The sequence below is a fragment of the Macadamia integrifolia genome, chromosome 10, assembly GCF_013358625.1.
Source record: "Macadamia integrifolia cultivar HAES 741 chromosome 10, SCU_Mint_v3, whole genome shotgun sequence".
Lineage (NCBI taxonomy): Eukaryota > Viridiplantae > Streptophyta > Magnoliopsida > Proteales > Proteaceae > Macadamia > Macadamia integrifolia.
This window is the reverse complement of record NC_056566.1, coordinates 3,263,813-3,284,787: the sequence shown is the minus strand read 5'-3', so window position 1 is coordinate 3,284,787 and position 20,975 is coordinate 3,263,813. Positions and strand designations below refer to the sequence as shown.

Genomic DNA, 20,975 nt, shown 5'->3' with positions numbered 1-20,975 from the left:
CCATCTCCCACCTTGCTTTTGCAAATGACTTCCTTCTATTTCAAAGAGCAACAACCCAAGAAGCATGAGCTATGTAGAAGATTTTAGGGGAATATTGTTCTTATTCTGGTCAAAGCCTTAATTTGCATAAAACCAAAGTGCATTTTAGTTCCAATGTTTGTTCTTCTACCAAACGCCCTTTGCTTGAGAGATTTGGGATTCACCATTCAAATTCCAAAGATACTTACTTGGGTCTGCCTTTCAAAATGGGTAAAATTTCAAAAGAAGATTGTCAAGCTCTTCTTGATAGAGTTACCACTCGCCTTCAATCATAGAAATCTAAAATCTTAAGCTTAGCAAGAAGACTCACTTTCACTAACTCCACTCTTTCCACTCTCTCCCAATAGCATGTCTTGTTCTCAACTTCCTATGGCACTCTCAAGGCAATAGACAAGGCTTGTAAATCTTTCTTCTTGTCAAATGGAGATAAGAATTTTGTTTCCGCTGTTGCTTGGTCTATTGCCTGTAAATCAAAGAAGTCTGGAAGGCTCAATATTAAACTTGGCATTGTGATGAATAAAGCTCTTCTCTGCAAAAAAAACCTAGGAGCTTCTGTTTCCACCAAAATCTTTCTGGTGTCAGCTTATGAAATCAAAAGCATTTTCCTACGTGAAATTTCTTTCATGCTTTATGTCTTTGAACAGTTTCATGGGGTTGGAAATCAATTTTCAAACCAAACACTATTTTGTTGAAGGGGCACTTCATTAGAACTGGCTGTGGGTTTTCTTTAGATCCTTGGGTTCCAAGAATTTCTATCAGTTTTTTCCCTTATCCTCTTCATCATCAAGCTCTGACTATGTAGACACCCAATTTTGTCACCCTCCTCCGGCTATGATGAACTACAGATCTTAGAATCCATGCACCAATACGAGGCCAAACAGAACACTTGTCGTGGAATGAATAAGGATATGATTTTATGATTTCATATGGGCAGAGTGATAATTTCACACCCACCTATGTTTAGTTGCAGGTCTATGTAACCAAGTAATGCTCTGTTTCTAAGAAAAATATTAGACTTTTGACATAAAGTAACTCCAATCGAGTCTGGATTCATTTTATAAATATATATATATATATATATTAAATTCCACATTTCACAAGCATGAGTTTGGTGTACATTCACCTATATGTACATGTGAGGATCCAATTCCATTCCCACTTTATTATCAAGATTTTTTTTTTTTTAATCATTACAAGGATGAAGAAGGATAGGTGTGAAACAAGGTCGGGTTGGGCCGGGTTTCTTAAAACCTAACCCAATCTTAAGTCCCCAAATCTCAGCCGAGGCCAAACCCTACAAGGCTTAGGGTCAAGCTGAGTTGACCCTAGCTGATCCTACATTTTTTTTCCTATAAAGATTCACAAATGTTAAGCTTATATTTACCAAAGGGGGTGGAGAGATGTTAAGACTATGGCCCACCCTTTCCACACTTAATCTATAAATTTGCAACAAGCAAGGTTGTTAATTTGGTTATATGATAGACATTTTATTCGCCTGGAATCACATCTCCCAAGAACTGGATAGACCAAAATTTGACCCAATTATTCATGATTTCAACTGTATCTAAGGTTTATATCATGACAGGAGACACAAATACAATCTATATAAAGAAAAGGGGGGAAATAATTTAGCCATTTGATCATCTTAGCTCAATAGGTAAAAGTATGTGGCTAGTGTAACAAATGATGTAGGTTAAAGTCATACAAACAGCTTGTGTAATGCTTGGGTGATACATGATGTGGGCCTAGGGGAAGGAGAATACTATTACTAAACACAATAATAAATGGGGGTTAAAATCGGGCCGGGTTGGGCCTAAGTCTCAACCCAAGCCCACCCTAGGGTTGGGTCGAGCTAGACCTGATTGACCCTCATAATCGGATTAGACATGATTCGAATCCAAGGTGGGTTCGGGCTCTCGAGGCCAAGCTTACACCCCTAAAGAGGGATATAAAAAAAAATAAAAAATAAAAAAAAAGGTGTCTTATATCTTTTGTACCCAAAATGTAAGAAAAGTAGAGACGTAAACGGATCGAATTCAGTTTGAATATACTGTTGTCCGAATTCAAATCCGACTAGTCTAGTCAAAATTCATATTCCATTTGATTGTCCATCACACAGTAAAAACTAAACCAATTCTGAATTCGCTTAACTGTCAAATTTTCAAAAATTATCCGATTCGAATGGGCCCTTCTGGCTTCTGCATAGTTGCAAAGAATAGGTGGAGAGAGAGAGAGAGAGAGAGATGCAGCCGCTAGCCATCTCCGATTTTTGTGCCGATGATGGTGACCCTACTCTCACAAAATCAATCCTCAGAGCAAAAAGAAGGAATGGGGGTAATGAAGTGGCAAGGTTTTGCGTGGGTTCAAACACAACAATCAGAAATCAGTGAACTAGATTTGCAACAATAGATTCGAAAGACTAGACAAATGGACTCTGAATCTAAACTGCGCAAGACCTTCTACATCGAAACCAACATCTTCAGTGAAATCCACGATCCCTCCATGACGCCAAGAACCACTACCGTGAGATCAGAGACGAAAATTTTTTTGCCATATTGAGCACTCTATTCGAGTGTTCATCTCCAACTGCTAAATTTTTCTGCCTAGATTCGGGAATTATTCATTTTAAAAAAAAAAAATCGGGCAAAAAATTTGGATAATATTTTTATTATTTATTGTATCTGTTTTATTTTGTTAAGTAATTAACTTGATATGTACACCTAGAAAGAGCAAATTACTATACAATAAAGTAAAAAAACTAGGAAAAAATTGTCATTGAGCAGTGGATGCAATGGTTATTGTAATCCAATTTCTACTCATAAAATAGATTCAGCCCCAAAACAGTGAAAGCAAGATTACAACCACAATAAAACAAATAAATAAATTGACCATCAAAATTTTCACTATCCTTTTTGTTTGAGTTCACATGACCCATATTACACTGAGACACACTAATTTTTCACAATTAAAGCAACAACATAAGAGAAGATCGACTGATACCTGAATCGAGTGTTAGGGTTTCGCAATGTGAGAAGGCCTAGACCGGTGACAAAGAACAAAAAACCGAAGTGACCAGAAAATAGAGGACTTCAGAATTTCAGATTCAAAGATTGAACAAAACACTCAAAAAAAGGGGGGGGGGGTTTAAGAAATAACACATACCTGTGTAACTGTGTTTGTGACTTCATCTACAGTGTGCCTGCAACCAATAGAGAAGAGTCAAGAGACTCAAGACTAAATGACCGAAGTATCACAGAAGGGACAAGAGAGAAGAGTGATTAAGCGTGAGCTGCTGAACTCACATTTTCATGGCTTCAGCTGAGCAACGTTTGAAGAAACGGAAGTTTATGAATCTATCCCAGAACCTCAAATTATCCATCAGAGCTTCATATCACCCCTATCTTAGGATGAACCGATGAACTGATTAAGTTATGAGAAAGAAATGAAACAAATAGGAGATTCGTACGATTGTTACATAAGAATTAGGTGGAGAAAGAAGTTGGGTAGAAAGAGGCGAAAATTTGGGGAGAACAGAGAAGAAGATGAAAAAAAAAACCCACAACCGAAATAGGTTTTTTTTTTTTTTTAGACTGTTTAAGTGGACCGAATAATTCGGTTTAATTCGATTCAACCCGCATTATTCACGTTTTGAAATCAAATTAGAAAAAATTGTGCTTTTTACCGATTTTTATTTTTTTATTCGGATTCGGTCATAATTCTTTATTTAATTTGGAAAAATTCTGTTCGGCCGAATAATTCGCTATTATTAGGCCGAATTGCTAACTAGGCTACAAACAATTAATTCAATAGAGAGAGAGAGAGAGAGAGAGAGAGAGAGAGAGAGAGAGGGTGAGACGTCGAGCACGTCTATGACATAAAAGAGTGCCATGTTTTCTTCCTTTTTGTGCGTTTCCACTTTAGACTTTGGAAAGAATACTCAAGGGTGAAAGTCGGTGAGTATGGACAGTAAAGGAAAAATCTCTACCATGTTTTTTTTCCTTTTTGTGCTTTTCCACTTTAGACTTTGGAGAGAATACTGAAAGGTGAAAGCCGGCGGGTATGGATAGTAAAGGAAAAATCTCTATCAACTTCATATATTTGACATATACGGTTACACTTAAGGGAAGAAATAAGGAGAATCCCATGTTAGATATATAGGCGTAAAGATAAAATGTGACAATTTAAAAAGATAATTTCTAATTTAAAATAATAAATGTAAATGGATGATGAGGTAATAGGGCAAGAAAACTGGTACAAAATTAATTCTTAAATCCAACCTTTAGATTGGTATATATTATTCTTAAAAAAAATAAAAATTAACATGCATCAATATTATACATTTCTACATTACTATTAATGTAATAAAAATTAATATTTATTTAATCTTATAATTGAAGAAACGGATTCAGATAAATGGACACGGATATTTTATTACCATTGGATAGCTAAACGAATCGGATAATAATCGGTCAAAAACTAGGATTATCATATTCGTATCCTCTTAATATTTAATATTTGGACAGATTCAAATAGGATTTTTTTGAATAAAAGTACTCTTAAACGAATACAAACACTGATCGAATACAAATTTTCGATACATCTAAAAAATAACACATTGACACGTCAATGACACAGCCAGTCACCAAAGTCAGATTTTTTTATTTTTTATTTTTTTGTGCCCTTATGGTGAAGGGATTATTACACATTTAATCAAGAGTGCAACCGACTAACATTCAGGGGAAGCCATTCTTCTACTTTCCCTCACCAAAAAAAAAAAATCTACTTTCAGAGGACACAAGGGAGCGATCCAGACAGACAGCGATGAGCAATAAGAAGGAGGGAGAAATGGAACAAGGGAGTGCCTTCGATCTGTACCTCCTCCCTGAAGGTTGTATTTCCAACATTCTATCCCTCACAACTCCTCGAGATGTATGCAGGTCCTCGACTGTCTCTCCAGTTTTTCGATCGGCGGCCAATTCTGACTCGGTGTGGGAAAAGTTCTTACCTTCCAATATCCACCAGATCCTCTCCTCATCATCGGTTTCTCCGTCTCTGCCGACTTTCTCTTCTAAGAAGCAGCTCTTTCTCCATCTTTGTGATAATCCCCTTCTCATCGACAGAGGCACTAAGGTAAAACCACCGCATCACCCCCCCCCCTCCTTCAATGGATTGATCGAATAGCTAGAGACGCCAATGTTTATCTTAATGCAGACATTCGCATTGGAGAAATGCAGTGGGAAGAAGTGTTATATGATTGGAGCAACAGAGCTTACCATTACCTGGGGTTCCTCCCCAGAGTATTGGAAATGGATACCCCACCCTGAATCCAGGTAATCCAGGTCTTTCTCGCTCTCTCTTTCTCTCTCTCTCTCTCTCTAAAAGTCATGATTCATCTTCGCATATGTTACAGGTTTTCAGAGGTGGCTGAGCTCTTGTGTGTGTGGTGGCTCGAAATTCATGGCAAAATAGAGACACGACTGCTGTCTTCAAACACAACGTACGGAGCTTACCTGGTACTGAAGTTCACAAACAGGGCCTATGGATTCGAGCCACTTGCAGAAGTCTCAGTCAAATTGGCTAGTGGTACTGGTGGTGCTGAAGAGGGAGAAGTGAAATCTGTCTCGTTGAATCCTGGGTGGCCTGTCCATTCGAATAATGGAAGGACAAGGAGACGGGCGATGCAGCGTAGAGTTAACATGGGAACACTTCAGTTGTTTCCACGGAGCCTGAGGTCCAGAAACGCGTCGAGCTCAGAAGAAGCAGTGGCGGATCCACCACCAGAGGGACCCAAGGAGAGAGAGGATGGGTGGATGGAGATAGAGATGGGTGAGTTCTTCAACGAAAGAGGTGAGGATGGGGAGGTAGTGATGAGTCTCATGGAGGTCAAGGGTGGTACCTGTAAGTCTGGTCTCATCATCCAAGGCATTGAGCTCAGGCCCAGAGAGAAACAGCCTGTTTGATTCTAACCTCACTCACAATACCTCTACTTTATACTTAGCATAAGCATTGTAGATGAATACAAGAGGTAAATATGTCATTTAAATATTTAATGTTTTTTTGGGAAGTGTTTTCTGTCTGAAATCGGCTCCTAGACATTGGGGCTCTGGCCCCTAAGAGGGCACGGTGATTATTGCGCACCAATAATCTAGGGCACAGAGACTGTTCTTAGACAGAAAACTTAAAAACTTTTCTCATTTTTATTTTGAATTTTTAAGGGATACATTAAGAACCATTTCTAAAGATACTAGTATAAATTTCACAACATTGTAAAAAATTGAGTTTTTTTAGTGTGTTAGTGTTCTACATGTTAGGTGATCCAAATGAGCAATTAAAATGAATCCAAAAAAAAAAATGGCCAATCATTTTCCTGCTACCCGATTTGGTGAAAATACTCGAAAGCTTGAGTGAAATAAAATTGGAGAAGAAAAAGCTTAGACTAAAGATTTTCTGCTTTCACAAGTTGGAAGGGATGGATGTTGAGTTCAAATCCTCTGCGGTGATTGGCAGTGAGATTCAACCTGGGAGGACCCCGCCATGCACCCCACCGTTGGATCCTAGCTGCCTCTCATGATTTTTGTGCGATGAATGTCATTTTAATTTGTGATTGACCTTCTCTTCTTTTATATGTTAGCATACCCACACATTTCAATTTCATGCAAACCAGTTCCATTTATCAGTTCATTAAGAGAACTTTGATTTCAGCCCTTTCATCAATGCTTTACAAAGACGTATACAGCAAATTAATAGATCAATGAGTGCAAATGTACCACTGACTTTGAAGATTGAAGATGATGAAGCTTTGCAGTTGCAGAGTTAAAACAATTTGTTTCTGCTATTTACAAATTGTCGCAGTTCAGTTTTCTATTTAGATGTGTAGACTAGATCATTGCTCAATCAACACCCATATCATATCTCATGTCTCACAACTAGAGAGACAGAGTTTAGAGTTTGCTTGTAATAAAGCAAAACTAAAAGAAAAATGGAACAGGCCAGAACCTCTGTTTGTTATGAGCTAGTCTTCTGACAGATAAAGTGGGAAGAAGTTTGATGGGAGCAAGAGGGATTTCTATCCTTAGGGGAGATAGTGCCCAAGGCCTTATTTCTCTCCACCTGCCCTTCTATGTTTTCCTTCCTTGGATCTTGTATTGTATGTTTACTGACAATTCATATGCTTCATGCCTTCATGTTTAAGATTCTAAGAGGTAGCAGAGCTCATCTGTGTGTAATTACAAATTACAAGGGAGAGCAGATCCCTGTCCATTTGCCCACCTCTACGCTCAGATAAAGGAGGGCACGAAAAGACTGCTGTCTTCTCTCCACTTGGATGCCTCCATCTGACCTCCCCCATTGGTTTGCATACTGCACAAGTAGACAAGTAGACAGGATTCTTTTGGTCAATTGCAAATTATAAAGCTTATAATATGATCAAATTTGTGAAAGGTAATGGGCTTGACCGTATACCAGTGGAAGTGTTGGAAATTTATGGGAGGAGGGGGTACATGGCGCTCACACACTGCTTTGACCCAATGGAAGCAAAGGACGGCAACACCGACCTGCAAGGGAGCAGACTGGAGAGGTTCTGGAGAGAGGAGATGGGTTACATTTTCAATGATAGTGGAGACAGTGGGGAGGTAGTGATGAGCTTGATGGAGGTGAGGGGAGGACACTGGAAGTCTGGCATCTTAATCCAAGGAATCAAACTCAGGCCTAAGTAGACGAAATAATTGTAGAATGAGTGGCTTTCCGTAGAGACACATTGTACTTTGCTCTATTTAGGGTTTTGTCTTTCCTACAGTGTCTTGATCTTTCTTTAGATTCGAAACTGAATTTATGTAATTCTTGCAAAGGTTGATTTTTTTTTTTTTTTTTTTTTTTTTTGTAAGAGTGGTTTTAGCAGATTTCGTGGTTTTAATTTGAAATTTTGGGTGTAATTTTGAGAGGCTTGAGGATTTGCTGTTTGAGGATTTCGTGGTTTTAATTTGTTTGTGGGTATTGATGTTTTTCTATTTTAAGCTCCGATTCCAATTGGGTTTCTATTGTTTTAAGGAACTTTGGGAGTGGAAGGGAACCTGTTATTTCTTCATCTTTGGTATGAATAGGGCAAGTGAGATTCGATTTTGGGATTTCGTGGAAGTCTGTGTTGGCAATTGGAGCATTTAGTTGCAATTCTTGGATGCAGAACGATTGTTTGCAGTTTGGTATGAACTAGGGTAACTGTGATTCGATAGTTTGGTAAATATGTTACTGTTTCTTTGTCATTTTAAACATATAGAATTTTCAGGTTCTTATTGAGTTTGATGCTAGTCTTTGGTATCAATTGTTAGTGCGTTGTTAGTTGCTATGATTTCAAATTAAAAGCTATAAGAAATTTTTTTTTTTTTTCATGTTATATGAATAATTACATGACTTCCTAATTAATTGAACCAGTTCCTTCATTGGCCTTTAGGAAAGTAAAACAGAGCACTTGATCAAGGAAGCCCCTCTTCAATCTTTTGATGGAATTGCAGTCCGACCCCAGGGAATCCATTTTCATGCCCATCCGGTCAGCTCAAGACCCACCAGCCCTTAAACCATGTCGATGGGAGTTCTGGCTTCAATATATTTGTCTATCACCTACAATCGTCGCCTGTTAACGTCGCTTGCAACCATCACCTGATCACCAATTCACTGGAGATGGTGAATACCTCACTCAGATGGGAAAAAATGGTTTGAGAAGAAATATAGGGTAAAATAGGTATTTAAATGGTTGTTAAACTACAAAAGGTTAAAATCGTCTTTTATGATTGAAAACTAACACCACACTAACAACATCAGCTAACAGGGAGATAAGTGTAATTTTTTAAAACACAGGAGAAGGGAATGTAATAAGAGCAACAGGGAGGTAAGTGTAATTTTTTAAAACACAGGAGAAGGGAATGTAATAAGAGCAACGTACAGGGAAGAGGGATGTAAATTACTTATGAATCTATATAGGATGCTCCTTAAATTCTGATTGGCCCAAACTTGACAATTATTGGACCAGCATCACTGATTCACAGCACTTATCTTCATTTTCTAGGCTAATGGTGTATGTAAATTCCCAACTAAACTCTGGAATTTAATGTTTTATCAAGGTTTAAAAGGCATATGTTACACCTATTTGTTAGAAATGGATACATATTCCCTTTTTCAATGATGACAAGTATTATGCTCCAATCCAAATAGAATGGATCAGACGAATATCGTAACACAACCATGGAGGGATAATTCTACCATCATTTAACATCCCAATAAGAAGATCTCTGTCAGCTGAATTCTCTCCAATTGTTGTGGAGGTTCAATCAGATGATGAAGGTGAAATGAATGTGGTCGCATCAGTGGATACCGATGTCGCTGCTGTGGTAGAATTGGTAAAAATCCCTTGGGCTTCCATGGCTTCATGTGCCGCTTTCTCCTTTGCCTGCTTTGCTCTCTCCAACACTTCCTCCTGCATCACTGTGTTACATTAGCTATATGTTCTTATAAAAAAAAAAAATTAGCCATATGTAATTTGGTAGCACTCAGTAATGCCCAATAGAAAGATGACGAGTGAGGATCCCCCATTTCATGTTTTATCAAGTATCATAGGCAGTTAATTTGTTTCCTTTAAAGTTCAATCATATTCAACTGCGTATTAAAACAGCAGAAATTTCTAAATGCTTTACTATTCACTAGAGAGGTAAAGAGTATGACTGATTTTCAGCATTTTCCTCTTCTGAGTGGTTACATCCAGAAATCAAACACACATGTCCAGTTTTTCCGTTTCCAAATTTTGGCAAGTTTCCTTGTTAGAAACTGTCTATTGACATATAACCATGTTCATGTCCACATATCACAGGAGCATCGACAAATAACAATGGAACTAAGAATGCAGAAGCTATTCAGAAATTGGATGTGAGTTACCTGGAATTCTTGGACTTGCTTTTGTTGCTCAGCTTGCAGATTGCCAACTGCACTCAACAACTCCCCAACTGTAGATTCTATGCGTCGATTAATTGCTTCAGCCACAGCCTTGCCTAAGAAAAAGGCATCTAGAATGGTCCTGTTATCATTATCACCTGCAAGATACAAATCCTAACATCATCAAAAACAACATAAGCAGCAGCATACATGACAAAAATTCTTGCTAAATCTTTTTTGTTGGGCAAAATCAACCACATCATCGACAGAAAAGACAGGAAGCTGCAACCAGCAGGCAATTACGAACATCATCCCAAGACACGCATGGCTATTGGAACATGAACTTGTAAGAAAACACAACTGAACATCATGCCTCCCCTCCCCACCCCCAACCCAAAAAGAAAAAAAATGAAAAGTACATAGCCTCCAAAGTACACAAGCAACACATGACAGGCATGGATGATGAAACATGAATACGTAAGTAAACACATACGCACATCATACAATACCTAAAGAATGCCACATCTAAGGTTGATTGGCACTGTATATTGGGTAGAAGAGGGTAAGGCTGGAAGGGAGAAGAATTCACCACAGCAGGCACCTAAAGTTTACTTAAACATGTGCCACAGGCGGCAAGTGGAAATTTCTTGAGCATGTGGCACAGCAGCCGCCTGAGTATCAAAATAACAATAAAATTAAAGGATCAAAACAATTAATCGGGAAATGTGAACCTAAACCATTTGTACCTGACATACTTAACGGGTTACTTAACTTAAACCAAGGATTGACATTATAAATCATTTCCTCTTTCGAGAAACTGAGCTTTAATAAGAACCTCATACAACAACAACAACAACAACAACAACAACAACAACAACAAAGCCTTATCCCAGATGCGTGCAAATATGAACCTCATCTAATTCATTAATATATTATGTGATTAAATCCGATCTTAAAAAACTGCTCCCAGAGAAGTATAAAAAGCCCTGCCCTAACCAACAAATATTTGTTAGAGAGTCTTAGTTCTTGCAACTAAACAATGATGAATTTGAAGAACAAAAAATCAGAAAAATAAAAAAGAGAAACATTAGCCTGATAGAAAACAACATTGATTATGAAAATAATAGAAAATAGAATTAATATATTTGAAAAAATTTAGGGCATGAAGCACAAAATGTATCTTAGGTGCCACTAGCTTCCTCCTTTTTATAGTACCAACCCAATAACTTCTACAACAATAGTATCCTAATACAACCTTACACACATCTGGACAACAATAACAAACAATAACAAAAAACTCAGCCTTGTTCCAACTTAACGCTACATGGATCCGTGCAAAACAAAGAGAAGAAATGAAAGTAAATAGAAAGAAGCACAGCATCAGCAAGTCATGAAAATCTCAGCTAAATGGGATCGGCTACATGGATCCTTACCTTCCAATCGGCTCCATCTAAGGCCATACTTGGGACAAGACCTAGATTATGCACGTCATTCCTCACTACTTCTTTTATGGTCATTCTAGGCCCGCCCCTAGCTCTTTTAGTTCCTTCAATCAAAATCAAATCACTCCTCTCTATTGGGGCATCCCCAAGCCTCTGTTGAACATGGTCTTACCACTTTAAGCGACTTTATCGATACTTGTCATTGATCGCAGCAACTCCCAAATAAGTTCTAATACGTTTATTCATTACCTTATCCTTCTTAGCATTGTTGCGCATCCATCTTAACATCATTATCTCTACTACACATAGCCTCTCTATATGAAACTTCTTAACTACCCAACATTTCACCTCAAACATCATAGCCAGTCATACAACAGTTCTATAGAATTTTCTTTTAATCTTTAAAGGAATATGTTGGTCACATAACACTCTCGTCGCACTTCTCCACTTCATCCATCCCACTTTAATTCACTGTGAAACATCATCCTCTATGTCACATTATTTATATATCTAAAATAGTCACTTTGTGGTATCTCTCTTTTCTCAATTTTCACCATATCGTTATCCATCGTAGTGTGACTAAAGTTACACATCATTTGCATGTGTTTGGACAATATGGATGGAAAAAGAAATCATCACAGTAAATAGTAAGAGTAAGAGTAACATATTGTTTCAACTATAAAAGAGTCAAATGGCATTTCATAATGAGAAGGAACGAGGAGTGGGGTGAGTGGATATCATAAACTCTATCTCAACCTTATAAGGCGAGAATATAGGTCGTAGCAAACAATTCTCCCATGAATAAGGAACTCACAACAGCAATATAATGGAAGTCAAGGAAATCTACAAGGACGGTTTCCTCAGGTTGTAGCTGCTAAATTCACATTCATATTTTTTTTATCAGTATTGGCATCAACACCACCAGCCCACTGGAGGTGACACCAATTCCCCATCAGCATTAGATTACATCCATTTCAAGAACAATGGAGGAAAGATAAGTTTCTCAGGAAACATGTTCTTTTTCTATTAGTGATAATACATAAAAAATTCAGTAAAAAGAGGAAATACAATAAAAAAGTACTACTCCATAAAAATAGCAAAGGGGAGAGTATACAATAGACAAGAATAAAGACTGCAACTAATACAATGGAAAATTGCTACCCAAAGGCATTGCCATGACATTCCCCAGTGACCAAATCCTTTAGATCAATTTTTCCTTTATGCCTGAAAGTCATTGATGGTTCTTTCAATTTTCATTAATTTTCAAATGCATATCAAATATGAAGGCTCCATCTCTTTCGTCGTCCAGTACTCTTCTTCTCACCCTAAACCCCCCACACCCCCCCCCAAAAAAAAAAAAACTCTCTCCACAATCAAGGACCCAAAAAAAATTGCAGGGAACAAGAAGCAATATGATGCCAAGTTTCCTATGAACTCTATCTGAGAAACATGAGACAAACCTGATACCCAAAACTAAAAACAAGAGGAGATGATGAGATTTGCTATGGTAAATCACTCCCAGCATATAATTTCTCTCTAACAAATTTGCTTTTAGTTGCAGTCAACATGTCAAGCATACTAGGCATCCATAACCAAGGATTAAACCTATCCAGAAAAGCAGCTAACTCCAAAGGCACAAAAAGACACAAGGCAATCTCAATCTCGGCAATAATACTCATAACAGAATGATATTAGCCCTCAACCACAAGTCTAATATATTCAAAGGGAAATGGCAAAGTTCCTCCTCACACAGTCTCAAACACTTGTGGGATCAGAAATGGCATATAAGACCGCACCAATTACTAAGTAACCCACCAGCATCAATCGGTACCAGATTTGATAAGGGGAAAAATCCATCAAAATTAAGTTGATTACTTTTGATTCAATGTTATCTATATATAGAAGGGGGAGGGGTAGAACTAACTTTAGAGAACCGATATCTCAAAGTCAGACAAGGAAATGCAATCAAAGAATCTGGAAATTCAACAAAACAAGATTAACAAATAGAAGCTCACGATCAACCCGGAAGAATGGAAAATAAAAGAAACTCGTTTCACACATCAAACCAACTCTTCTTTCGCAGCAGAAATATGAAATTTATATACCAAGAGATCCATGAAGCCCCACTAACACTCTTATGTGATACATTCACCGCGTAATCGCAGAAACAAGAAGTCAATCCAATCCAATAAGTAGAATATCTTAACAAAAAATGAAATTTAGAAAGCAGAAAAAACTCATTTGCGTAATTCACCTGGCTCAGGAGCTCCAGATCTGCGGCTGCGACACTGTAAACTGAGCTTGGGGAACCCTGCTCTGAGGCTAATGCTCTTGAATTCAGATTCTGAAGAATAAAAAGGGCGTCGAGAACAAACGCAGTAAGCAACAGAAGAAGTAGAGGGAGAAACACAACTGTTACTTTTCATTTTCAGTTGAGAAGGAGAAAGGGTAGGTGGCGGAGCCGAAATCCCACTCATCATTGATCTCTCTCTCTCTGTGTCGTGTCTCCGCAACGACGGCAAGTGAAATGGTGTTTAGGCGTCGTTTTTGTCGGGGTCGGCGTGTATTGTGTGTGAGACTACAGGTAGTTTTTTTTTTTTTTTTTTTGGTTATGAGACTACAGGTAGTTTGGTGCATACGAGCTGCCAAGCGTCGGATTAGTATCCTCTCAAAAGTATTAAAAACCAGACTGGAGCTTGGACCATTCCGGCCAAATGGTCGAGCTGCGAACTAGAATCTTAGGTCCCGTTTGATTTTGTTTTCAGAAACGTTTTTTTCCATTTTTCTATGCTCAGAAACAGAAAAATACCCGATAGTTCACTCGACCTACTCAAACCTCAATCCATTGTTGAAACTTTTTGCTATCCAGATGCGGCAATTCCAACTTGTCGTGTGAACTCACAGTTTTGGATTGCCTTCATCCTTCTAAAGCTCATCTTTATGAAGCATACCTACAACTCCAAAGTGATGCCTTCACTTCTGAGTTGCATTCCTACAATGTCGTGCCATCACTTATGTCTTAAACTCGACTACACTGTTGAAAATGTTTTGAGAAACAAAAAAATCAAACACCTTTTTTCAATTCAAAAAATCGTTTCTTAGCACACAAACGGAAAAATCCGTTTCTGATGTTTCTAGACACAAAAACGAGAGAAATAAAATCAAACGGGCCCTTAGGGACTCTGGAACATAGGGAAATTATTAAGTTGCGTTTGGTAGTTATCCAAAAAAAACATTTTTGACATTTTTTCTGTTCTATGGGAACAAAAAAATGGAATAAAGTGTTTGGTGTCAACTTAGTGGTTTTCAGTTTTTTTTTTTTTTTTTTATCTTTTCTTTTCTTTTTAAATGAAAAAGGGGGGAAAAACGTTAGAAACACAAAGTGATGGAATGACGAAACCTTATTCTATCATTTCGGTTTCGTTCCAAATCAAAAAAAAAAAAAAAAAAAAGAAGGTGAACAACTAGGGTAATCGTGCTTGAAATAGGTTCACTAAATACCATTTTTTGTTTTAAAACAACATTTTGACACATAAACTAAATATTATATTTCTTATACGAAACGTCGTTTTTGGAACTAAATGACTACCAAACGTAGCCTTGGTTGGAAAAAACAATGCTACCCATTGTGGTTGCGCAGGTGCACGTCAAGACATAGCATGTGCAGAAAGACTGAAGATGCTTTTGTGAGCCTTCCCATTGGCTCATACGTTGGCGTTTACCTATGCTAGTAAGGTAGAGTTATCTTGCCCTTAAGAGTGAATTTTGTTTTCAGAGAATCAGAGGAGCGTTCTCTCATGAGCGAAGGGTGCACTGGCACCTTCCACTACCTCTCTCTCTTCTGGGCAAATATGTCATTTCATATGAGAGAGGAAAGAAAAAGATAGTGGGAAATGCTAGCGCACCCTTCGCACCCAAAATTGTCCCTTATTTTTGTTTGGGAAAAAAATAAGCCTAGAAGGTAGCATGGCCTCTACACCTAGATATAAGGAGGGTCAAATGACCACCCACCTCCCATAAAAAATAGAATTCCTACCACTATTGATGCTTCTATGTGTGGTTCTATCACTCCACATGCAAGTGCAGAAGTTACATTGCATTTTAGGAATCCTCTCCCTTTTTGTTTTTATAATGGGCAAGAGAACGCTACCTTGCTAGCATAGGTACACTCCAGAGCATGGCCCAATGGGAGGGTGTGAGGGAGCTTCTTCAGCATGAGGGCGGCATAGTCTTTCCACACCCGCTGTGTTCAGGTGTGTAATTGCACCAACAGGCATGGTTTTAAGTATCGATACATATTGTATCGTATTGGTCGATACGTATCTGTATCAGCCCTTACTATTGCGATACACACCAAAATTTTTAAAACCCTTTCGTATCGATATGTATCCTACGATACACATTGATACACCATTGATACACATCGATATGATACGATACACACTGATACATACCTATACTCTATGGAAAAAATAAAATCAAGTGAAATGTACATTTCAGTATGTATTAGTATATATCGATCGATACATACCGATACGATATAGTGCGCTACAATCATATAATGGCCAAGTTGGGTCATTTTTTAGAAAAACATGATTTTTTAGGGGTTTTTGTTTCAAAGTTGTTGCCATCTATATTTCTCTATAACTAAAGTGGAAATCAAGGTTGGGAACAAAAATTTTACATTTATTGGACAACTACAAACATTGAATTCTTAGTACGATACCTTCAATTTAGTGTTTATACATAATACATGTTACAAATAGCTTTTTTTTTTAACAAATTTTTTATGCAAAAGTGTATAAAAAAGTATTTCCTATCCATTTATGTGTATATCTTTAGCGTATCTCCGATATATACAATACCCTCCAATTTTTATCTTAATTTTGACCGATCGATACGACGACCAATAACGATACTTTAATCATTGCCAACAGGTAGCATTATTTTTCATTTTATAATACAATAATGATGAGAGAGGAGCCACGCTTTGTATCTAGTGTAGGAGCCACACTGCTTTTTAGGCTTCTTTTTCCCTATATTTTGTTGAAGCCTTTGGATTTATCTAAAAAATTGGAAGTGTGTGATCAATGTAACACAATAACCTTTATTAGATTCAAGGGAATACCATGGTCAATCTATTTTTACCCGAAGCTAATAGAAGACATGTTGTCGTATTACAACAATGGGATAGAGTTTTCTGTTCAAGAGCAACCTCTATGCCACAAACACAAGGGTGCACAATGACCACCATGGCCTTTTGGGGTGCAAACCTTTGTGTATGGGCAAGGGTGTTAATCTGGTCGGTTTCGATATAGACAGGTCGATGCAAGATTTGTTAAGTAAAACAAAAATTGAATAATTTAATAAACAGTTTAACATATTAAAACTGAAAATCATTTATAAATTGTTTTGATTTAAACAGTTTCCTTATGTTTTTTATTTTCTTATCCAAACAACTTCTTACCTTTAAAAACAACAAAGCTCTGAGTCCACGCGATGTGTTGTAACTCCTCACACCCACCCCTTAATTCTCTCTCTCTCTCTCTCTCTCTCTTACTTTTCCCATCCAACGATGGTGATCTTTCTTCCTTTCTTTTCTTCCTTCTTGGCTCCGTAGAGTGACTGCTCCAACCAACGTGGCTCTGCTCAGTGCCCTGATGATCTCTTTCTCATCCTCGTTTTGCCTTCTTGATAAGGGCTCCTATCAAGTACGTGGCACGAACTTGATGCTTTGAGAATTGTTAATCCCTTTTCCTCTTCTTCCCACTTTCTCTATCCCTTTCTTTCCTGTCTCCTTTTTCTTACTCTAGCTGCTTCTCGATGGACCACAAAAGCCACTTTCTACCCAACCTGCTATTCGCCCAGTCTTCATCTCTATTCTCCCATCTTCTTATAATCCCTCTGCATTCTCCAACCGTCCTCGAACCTACGCTTCTTTGGCACGATCAGTTTAAGGTATCTGTCTACCTGGACTCTCTAAAGAAGACCCTCTCACTCGACACTGCACCACATCCCCTATTACCCTTTTCGGTGCCTTTGTTGGCCTTCCCAAACCTCGTCGTGATCAACTCTACAGCTTACTCTTCGACCTGTGGCCTCCGATGGGTGCAAAATTCATCGTGTGCTTTGAGAAAGGCTTTTTCTATGCGGAGTTCTCCTCGGAGGAAGAAAGGAATCGGATGCTTACGCTGGCTCCATGGTGGTTCACTGGGGACTTGCTCCAACTGGGGGTTTTTGAGTTGGATCCTGAAAACTCCATCGATGAACTTGACTGCGTCCCTTTGTGGTTCATGTGTTGGATATTCCTTCATACTGCTTCAATCCAGTCTCCATCAAAGCTATTGTTCTGGTGTGGGGAGCATGATCCAGATTAATCTCAACTTTATCTCGCTAGGTTTGGTCCCTGGTACAGACCGTGTCAAAATCTCCTTCAAGAAAAAGCAAAGTAGTCTGCCTTACTTCGCACATCCACAATGCCAAAGATGAGATCTTCCCAGTCAGATTGAATTGTTTACCTTTTGCTCATATTGCAACAAAATCACCCATCTGACTCAGTCATGCAATAGCTTGAAGTGCACCTCCAAAGAAGCTCTGCTCGCTCCTATGACTTTCTCTTAAGCAACTGTTACGCCTCTGATGATCAATGGCACTCGGGTGACTCCACTAAGTAATACCCTTCCCCCTTCAATATCCCTTATTGTCTCCCCTGCTCCCTTGCCTTCTTTTTGCGGTGTTGAGCCGCAACCTCTCCCTCCTTTTTCTCTCATCCCACCACCATCCCCACCCCTCCATTCTCATCCCACCCCCCTCTATTCCTCCCCCATCGCTAGCTTTGGAACCTATTGCCACCTTTGTGGCTTTCATTTTTGTCTCGTCCCTCGCCTCTGTTGATGACATCTTTGATTCCATAGCTCTCTGTCCTCTGGAATAGCTGCCTGAAGCTCTCCCTTATCCCCAAGTACTTCTGACATCAACTTCGAGCCTCTTCCTTGAGGTTCTTGATGTGGGCGGGTCTTCTGGATTCCAGTTTATGGATACCCCATGCATTACTCCGGTTGCCACTGATGCAGTTCATTGCACCCCTACCCCACCCCGAGCTTAATGCCTTTGGAACCAAACCTTCACTGTGAAGATATCCCTTTCTTCCGCTTTCACCGCTCTAAGAACATCACCATACACCAATAAAACTTTCGGGTTGACTCCTATTCCTCCCTTGGTCTTCAACAAGCCCAGTTCGAGACTCTAACTCATCCTCTTGTGCCACATGCAACCTTACCATTCAAACGTAAAACGAGCTCTGCATCCAATTCTGTTGATTCCGAGGAAATCATTGGCCTTCTCCAGAGGTCCCTGGCTCAAACAACCAACCCCCATGATCTCCTCCAGAAAATCAAGGATGTGATTTGAGTGAAGGAAGCTGAGGAGGCCCCCCTCCCCTACCGAGTTGACAATCCTGATCTTTTCGACTCTGGGGATGGTACGAGCCATGGTGGTGTTTTGGAGCATTCACTAAGGGAACGGATAAATGTATCTTGCTCTACCCCTGATTTTGTCATTTTCCTTTCTACATTCTACTGTGTGTTGCTTGGCTTGTGCATATCTTGGTTCAAATTACACTCTCGTTATCTTTTGTACCGGTTCATCCCTAGGTGTTCTTGCTCCTTTCTTTGCTCACACTGGTGGCGATTCTTGTGGAAACTCCATATCCACCCCAAATTTAAGTTTTTCTTTTGGCGACTATTGCACAATGGCCTTCCGACAACAAATATCATTGGACAGTGGACTCCTGTGGACACATCCTGTGCCTTGTGCAAGACCTACAATGAAACCCTATGGCATCTCTTCCTTTCTTGTGAGATTACCAAGCATATATGGGCGGCAAACTCTCTGGGTTGCAAACTTCAGCCTTTGCGGGTTCATCATTTCATTCCCTCATCATGTACTTTTTTAATCAAATGCACCTTAAAGGGAAGGACCTTAAGCTTTTGTTTTCAACATTTATTATGTTTTGCTATTTCATTTGGTACAATAGAAATAAAATTTTATTCTCTGCTTGGAAACTCAATCCACATCAAATTACCAAGCATGCCTCATGGTGGGCTAACTGGTATACTAAGCCACTGCATCTAAATGGAGGAATTTAAACCAATTGGGTCGATCATACAATGCAACATCTCCTTGCTCCACAAACTTGTTATGATTTGTGCTATCCATACCAATCAATCGACTATAGGATGGGTTGTGCGTTTTATCTATAATGGTTATTGTCTCTTACTAACAACTGATTATACAATGACAGAAGACATTTATGAGGAATGCGCGAGGGCTCAGCTATCCGGGCTCAAGATTGCCTTAGATAGAAATTGGGAAGTAGAGGGAGTTTGGAGCAATACTACGTTTTTGTCAAAACTAACTTTTGATCTCTCCTCCACTTTTTGGCCATTTAGTGTGGCACCATTATTTTTGGATGTTTACATTGGCAACATCTAATATTTTGTTTCAAGCCAAATATAGACATTGTAAGCTCAGTCTCTGATCTCGCCTTCCAAACTCTCACACAGAAGGAAATGATGCATATTACCCCCTGGAGATAGATGTACTCTTGTTTCTAGCCTTTTTCATTCTCATTAAAAAAAAAAAATTTCTTACCTTTAAAAAATTCATCGAAATGGATGTTAATTGTAACATTGAATTGAATTATTTATTTTTATATGTTTCTTTTCAATAGTTGTTTATTTAATGTAAACTTATTTTTATTGAAATGTATGTAAAATTAAGATCGAATAATTTAAACTACTACGCATATGTTAATCGGTTTAACAGTTTATTTAAATGGTTTACTATGGGTTTAAACTTTAAATCAAAATCGAACCATTTAATAAATAGTTTACGATTTCGATGTGAACAATTCAAAATGATTTCGAAAATGATTTCAATTTTAAATTCACATCCTTAGTTAGTCTAGGCGCATGAGCCACTCTCGGACAAAAAACACTTACCCTATAACAATTGTGATCCTATCCACACAATGGAAGCCATGTTGATTCATTATGAATTTCTTGATACTCCAAAACTTTCAAAGTTCTCAATTCATGGTCATGTAGTGTGTTTAACGTGTAAACTCCCAACACCCCTGACAACCCCTCCGGGCTCTTTACTCAGGAAAATAATCCTCTGTTTTTCTCATCCATGTTTTTCCTTGTTTTGCTACCTGCAGAACACGACACGTGGACAACTTTAAGACCAACGCACTGGATGTAATAATCCTCACCCAACCTTGACTGTTGGATCTTCTGTTGTCCACGTGTCGTGTTCTGCAGGTAGCAAAACAAGGAAAAACATGGATGAGAAAAACAGAGAATTTTGATCCCTTTACCCATAGCAACCAGCCTTTTTCCTGACCCGGTTGCGTGGCATCAGTTCTGGGTCAACCAAATCATACCGGTTCAGTAAGAAAAGACCAGTCGCCAGACTCAGCCATTCGCCAGTTAACCTACGTTGTCGACACCCCTGCACAGTTAGTACACCCGTCCAAGAGGTAGTCCTCTTTACACGCGCCAAGCACTCATGCGA

The 20,975-nt window shown here is 38.7% G+C and overlaps 2 protein-coding genes across 2 annotated transcripts; one reads left to right on the top strand and one right to left on the bottom strand.

Moving 5' to 3' along the window:
• The first annotated feature begins 4,764 nt into the window (after positions 1-4,764).
• On the top strand, positions 4,765-6,326 carry LOC122091085 (F-box protein PP2-B11-like). Its single transcript, XM_042660915.1, has 3 exons — positions 4,765-5,169; positions 5,251-5,369; positions 5,450-6,326. Exons 1-3 carry the CDS (start codon positions 4,861-4,863, stop codon positions 5,997-5,999), a joined length of 978 nt encoding a protein of 325 aa, XP_042516849.1. The 5' UTR covers positions 4,765-4,860; the 3' UTR covers positions 6,000-6,326.
• Positions 6,327-9,107: 2,781 nt separating this feature from the next.
• On the bottom strand, positions 9,108-13,958 carry LOC122091087 (uncharacterized protein At4g13200, chloroplastic-like). The gene is made up of 3 exons (XM_042660916.1): positions 13,654-13,958; positions 9,961-10,115; positions 9,108-9,505 (listed from the first exon to the last, which is right to left on the bottom strand). The coding sequence occupies exons 1-3, from the start codon at positions 13,877-13,879 to the stop codon at positions 9,356-9,358; spliced, it is 531 nt and encodes a 176-aa protein (XP_042516850.1). The 5' UTR covers positions 13,880-13,958; the 3' UTR covers positions 9,108-9,355.
• Positions 13,959-20,975: the final 7,017 nt, after the last annotated feature.

Bases quoted from the DNA above. Each gene is read 5' to 3' on its own strand.
- LOC122091085 (XM_042660915.1), top strand. From the start codon at position 4,861: ATGAGCAATAAGAAGGAGGGAGAAATGGAACAAGGGAGTGCCTTCGAT. The intron at 5,170-5,250 runs GTAAAACCACCG...ATCTTAATGCAG, and splicing joins TCATCGACAGAGGCACTAAG to ACATTCGCATTGGAGAAATG. The intron at 5,370-5,449 runs GTAATCCAGGTC...CATATGTTACAG, and splicing joins ATACCCCACCCTGAATCCAG to GTTTTCAGAGGTGGCTGAGC.
- LOC122091087 (XM_042660916.1), bottom strand. From the start codon at position 13,879: ATGATGAGTGGGATTTCGGCTCCGCCACCTACCCTTTCTCCTTCTCAA. The intron at 10,116-13,653 runs GTGAATTACGCA...TGTATCTTGCAG, and splicing joins ATCTGGAGCTCCTGAGCCAG to GTGATAATGATAACAGGACC. The intron at 9,506-9,960 runs GTAACTCACATC...ACAGTGATGCAG, and splicing joins AGCAAGTCCAAGAATTCCAG to GAGGAAGTGTTGGAGAGAGC.